The 5,254-nt window shown below is 54.3% G+C and overlaps 1 protein-coding gene across 3 annotated transcripts in view; it reads left to right on the top strand.

Annotated features, from left to right (window-relative positions):
• Wfdc1 (WAP four-disulfide core domain 1) overlaps positions 1-5,254 on the top strand; it is a 20,131-nt gene that overhangs the window by 7,292 nt on the left and 7,585 nt on the right. Inside the window, exons 3-5 of one of the 3 annotated variants that reach the window (XM_008827914.3) lie at positions 409-598; positions 3,153-3,236; positions 4,096-4,233. In XM_008827914.3, coding sequence (XP_008826136.2) covers positions 409-598; positions 3,153-3,236; positions 4,096-4,233 — 412 coding nt within the window. Of the gene's footprint in view, positions 1-408; positions 599-3,152; positions 3,237-4,092; positions 4,234-5,254 lie in introns of all 3 variants that reach the window. The other 2 variants (XM_017796867.2, XM_029561028.1) reach the window with 2 other exon arrangements.

Here is a 5,254-nt window from a genome sequence, read left to right as displayed (position 1 = left end):
GACAGCCTGTGACAATTTAGTGTTTTTAAATGTTTTTATATTGCTACTTCCCAACAAAGTAAGCAAAAGAAGAACAAAACAAAACAAAATTCTTTTGCATTCAGACTGATTTTGATTTCTCTTTCCTGCATTCCCTATGTCCCTCCATCCCTCCATCCCTCCTTCCTTCCCTCCCTCCCTCCCTCCCTCCCTCCCTCTTACAGCCATCATTTTTGGAGTTACAGAGAAACAAGAAGTCAACCCCCAGATCTACTGGACTGCACAGACTAACCCCGACAGGCAGCCTCTGTCCTGACTACTGTTTCTCAGGGAAGAAGCTCAGTTCAGAGAGACTGTGCCACTGGCCCACGTTACCCAGCCCAGGCTGACATTGGCCAGGCTGACACTTTGGCTGGCTCTCTCCTGCAGGCCGATGAGGGCTTACCCGGAGGCCCCCGGCAGCCCCGTGCAGACCACTGCCCACCACCCCCTCGGACGCTGCCCCCCGGTGCCTGCCAGGCCACACGCTGCCAGGCCGACTCTGAGTGCCCGAGGCACCGGCGCTGCTGCTACAACGGCTGTGCCTACGCCTGCCTGGAGGCTGTGCCCCCACCGCCAGGTAGGCAGGGCTGGGGTCGGGGAGTCGGGGGTTGGGGTGAACCTGAAGGTCAGGGCTGGGGGACAAAAGGAGCTGAGCTGTGTTTGTACTGAGCCACCCACAGCTGCACCTGGGTGCTCATCCAGCGTACCTGTGTAGCACCTGTATCCATGTAGCCCACAGCGTGGAAGACACCCATCCCATGGACAATGTCACCTCCGTGAAGAGAGGATGGGTGAGAGTCCACCTTAAAATTTGGATAGGTAGGTAGGTAGGTAGATAGATGATGGATAATCTCCGGGGCTGGGGCTGTAGCTCAGTGCTTGTCTTGCATGCATAAAGTCCCAGGTTTGATTCCCAGCACTACATTAACCAGGCATGGTGGCACATACCTATAATCCCCAACACTCAGGAGATGGAGGCAGGAGGATCAGAAGTTCAAGGTCATCCTCAAGAGTTAGAGGTCAGCCTGAGCCACATGAGACCCTGCCTCAAAAACAAAATAGTAATAAAATCCAGACTTGAAGCTTTTCTTTTAAAGAAAGCTTAGCCAGAGCCCTTGGGCCCCAGATGGAAAGTTCTGCAGCCCCTAGGCCCCTCCCTCCTGACACCAGGCAGAAGTGCTTGGGATGAAGGTGGAAGCCCAGAGACGCAGCTGGGATGTGCCGGAGAGCCAATGGTGTACCCCTCTGTAGCCTTCTCTACAGAGCAGGGCTGAATGGAGCTCACAGCTTAGGCAGGTCAAGGCTGTAAGTGCTGGCTTGCAGGGGCTGGGGCAGAGGGCCGATGTTTGTGATTGAGTCATCTCTGGGGACAGGTGGTCCTGAGGGGAATACTTGACATTAAGGACTCCTTGGGTGGGAAGGACAGAAAGTAGGTAGGGTGGGGTGGACTGGTTGCTATTTCCTGAGAAGGAAAGGGGGCCTGGGTGGACAAGGGGGACATAGCAACTTTCCTGTTCCCTGGGTCCTGCTCTAGGCTGAACTTTTGACAGTGCCCTCCCCGCCACAGCTCACAGATTCCCCTGGGATCTGATTGCTTACTGAATCATTCAGAGGAGATGGCCCTGGCCTCCTCCCTCCTCCCAGATCCTCCTGCCTCTGCCTCCCAAGTCCTGGGGTTACAGGTGTGCACCACAACACCAGGCTCATCAAGTGCTTTTGAGCAATGCATAGACTATACAGCTGTGCATCCAACCTGTGGTCTTCACACATCACCTCACTTCAAGCTCCACAACATGAAGTGGAAACAGCCATTAAGCTTCAAGACCAGCCTGGGTTACATAATGTGACTCTATCACAAAAACTTATAAATATGGGGCTGGAGAAATGGCTCAGCAGTTAAGAGCAGGTTCAAATTCCAGCACCCACATGGCGGCTAATGACCGCCGGTAACTCCAGTTCCAAGGGATCCTCTTCACTCCTCCACAGGCACTGCAGGACATGGGTGCATTTACACACATGCAGGCATAACACTCTCTCTCTCACACACACACACACAAATATATATAAATAAATAGCTGGGCGTGGTGGTACACACCTTTAGTCCCAGCACTTGGGAGGCAGAGGCAGGTGGATTTCTGTGAGTTTGAGGCCAGCCTGATCTACATAGAGAGTTCCAGGCCAGCTGGAGCTACAGGAATACCCTGTCTCAAAAAGGCTATATATAAAGAGCCCTCGGTCTAGGGAGGAGTAAAACTAGACTCCCCATGGGTGATGCATCCCAGGAAGGGCACCTATTCAGTGCTCATCCCCACACTCACCAGGGGGTGTCTTTATACACTCTCCCACAAGGAGGGCTCAAACTCAGAGAGGCTGAGTCAATTGTCTTAGGGTCACACAGCAGGCAGAGTGGTAGACGGAGTGCAGTCACCTGACTGTAGAGACATGTCCGTTGGCTGAGGTCCTGCTCCAACACTTGGGCTAATGTAAGGCTCTCTGAACCGAGCATTCTCCCTGGACACCCCCAAGCTCACTTCCTTACCTCCCTCAGACCCTTCTCCAAGCAGTCCTTCCTCCGTGAGTCCTCCCCTCCTTCTCCAGGCTGTCCTTCCTCCGTGAGTCCTCCCCTCCTTCTCCAGGCTGTCCTTCCTCCATGAGTCCTCCCCTCCTTCCCTCTCAGTGTCTCTCCTCTCATTGACCGATCCAGAGAACTGTTTGCTGTGCCACGTACCCAGTGTCCCTGACTTGGAGGTCAGCCCTGCCTGGCAAAAGGTGGGGCTGTTCCACTCGGGCTGTGTCCCAGGACTGCAGTCTCTGAGCAAGGTGCTTAGTGGACTCTGGATGTATGTGTTCATTCATTCATTCTTTGCTCATTATTCATTCATTCACTTACTGACAGCAGGCGTGTCAGTAATAACAGCAATTATATAGGACCAGGTTTCTCAGCCGTGGTACTTGTTGTATGAGATTTGAGCTAGGGGTGGGTCCTGTTGGTGTGTACAGTGCAAGGCATGTAGCTATGCCCCCCAGGGCAGTACAGAGCCATGGGACCCTCTGCCTGGTCTTGACACACCCCTCCGCCAAGGTTGGGTACCTCCCACTGCCCCTCTCCATCTGACTCTACCCTCTGTCAGTTCTAGACTGGCTGGTGCAGCCTAAACCCCGATGGCTTGGTGGCAACGGCTGGCTGCTGGACGGTCCCGAGGAGATGTTGCAAGGTACCTTCAGTGAGCACCAGACCCCCAAGTTCAAGCTAGGGCCTCTTTCTCAGGGGTGGCCTTGAACTGGCCAGCCCTTTGGCTGTGTCCCCACCCTCCTGAATCCTTCCCTGGCTCACAAGGCTGCTGGCTGGGGACCCAGCCTGGGACCCAGCCCCCTTCCCACAAACCATGCAAGACCCTCTCTGAGGGCCAGGAAGCAGAAAATGGGAAGGGAAGGGGCCTGGGGCCAGGTTCCAGTCCCTTAGATTCTCCTTAAGGATAACATTGCTTCCCAATGATTATACCTTCTTGAGGGATGGCGGGTGGGGAGTGGTCTCTGAGAGAATCCACACACAGTCCTGAGCCCCAGAGGCTTATGGTATGGGGGTGCACATTGTGTGCCTACATCTGTGCTTGTGACTCCTTGCACCCCCATGTATGGCCATGTCCGTCAGGGTGTGTACACATGTGGCTGTCACTCAGGTAGGAGACACAGTGCTGCCAGTGCCTGTTTCAGTGTGTGCCAGCAAGCATGTGTTCACGTGTAGTTCTGTATGTGAGGGTGTGTTTAGGATCCCATCACTGCCAACCATCTCTGTATACATGTACACTGGGAATGGATGGATGTAGCCTCACTGGGTGCCCGTCTGCCCATGCTGTGTGAGACGTGCGGGCAGGGCCTGGAGTCTGGGAGCAGGAGGAGGGAGGTGGCTTCTCTGGATACAAATGTATGTACTATGAGGTACAAGCATGCCTGATGTCTGAGTGCACATGTAGTATCTGGACGGGGGTGGAAATTGCCCTTTCTGGGCAGAGGGCATAGTCTGTATACCAGGTCAGCCTTCTGAGACCTGGCCTGTGCCCCCCCCTCCAGCAGAGGCCTGCAGCACCACTGAGGACGGGGCAGAGCCACTGCTCTGTCCCTCGGGCTACGAGTGCCACATCCTCAGCCCTGGGGATGCTGCCCAGGGCATCCCCAACCGTGGGCAGTGCGTCAAGCAGCACCGGCAAGCAGGTGAGTATCACCAACCCAAGCCCTGCCCTGGCCCTGCCCCAACTCTGCTGTCCTGGGGAACACCCTGTCACCCAAAACCTGGCTCAGAGCTTTCCCCATCCCCACGGCCTGGCTCCCTTCTTGTGTCCTGCATCCACGTATGATGCAGGCTCTGGACTGTGAACACCAGCAGCACCGTGTTGCCTGCCTGGGTGACCTTGGGGGCAATCTCTTTTTCTTTCTGAGCCTTGGTTTTTCCCCTGTATGATGGGGCCACTCACATCATTGGATCAGGTGAAAATCTGTACATGTGGAGCTCTGGGAATGGAGCTAGGAATGTACAGGTGACAGGAAAACACTGGATCTTGTATGTCCATCTCTAAATCTGTCTTAAACCCCATAGACTTTGAATTCTTATTTTATTATTATTGTATGTGTATGTATGATGTATGGAGAGGGCTTGCACATGCCATGGTGCACATGTGGAGGTCAGAGGACAACTTTGTGGTGCCCATTCTTTCCCGCCACCTTTAGGTGGGTTCCAGCGATCAAACTCAGGTTGTCAAGCTTGGGCATATTACCATCTCGCTGGACCAAACCTGATAGAATTGGAATTGTCCAAGAAGCCTTGCAGCTCAGAACATCCAGATGTCAGCTGGCCATCGTCGGTGTCTATCAAGGGGCGCAGACGGTGGGGTGGTGAGGCAGACAGTGGGCTGCCCGTCCAGGCTCAGTAAGGAATAACCAGGCGACCCCACGCACATCATGGCAGTCACTTTTATGCACAGAGCAGGGTTGTCCTATTTCATTGCTGGTCCCTAGATACCAGGTCACAGTGGGGTGGGGGGTCATATAAACCCCCTGGGTTGGCAGCCTGTGGGGAGGTGCAGGACAAAGGGTCGGCCTTCCATAAGAGAACCCTGGGTTAGGAATGCTTCATATTTCGGCAGGGTCTCTCTCTGTCTCTCTCTGTCTCTCTCTGTCTCTCTCTCTGTCTGTCTCTCTGTCTCTCTCTGTCTCTGTCTCTCTCTCTCTCTCTCTC

This window comes from Nannospalax galili, unplaced genomic scaffold (assembly GCF_000622305.1).
Source record: "Nannospalax galili isolate Female #2095 unplaced genomic scaffold, S.galili_v1.0 scaffold933, whole genome shotgun sequence".
NCBI lineage: Eukaryota > Metazoa > Chordata > Mammalia > Rodentia > Spalacidae > Nannospalax > Nannospalax galili.
The sequence above is the reverse complement of the archived record's forward strand: the minus strand, read 5'-3'. Positions and strand labels throughout refer to the sequence as shown.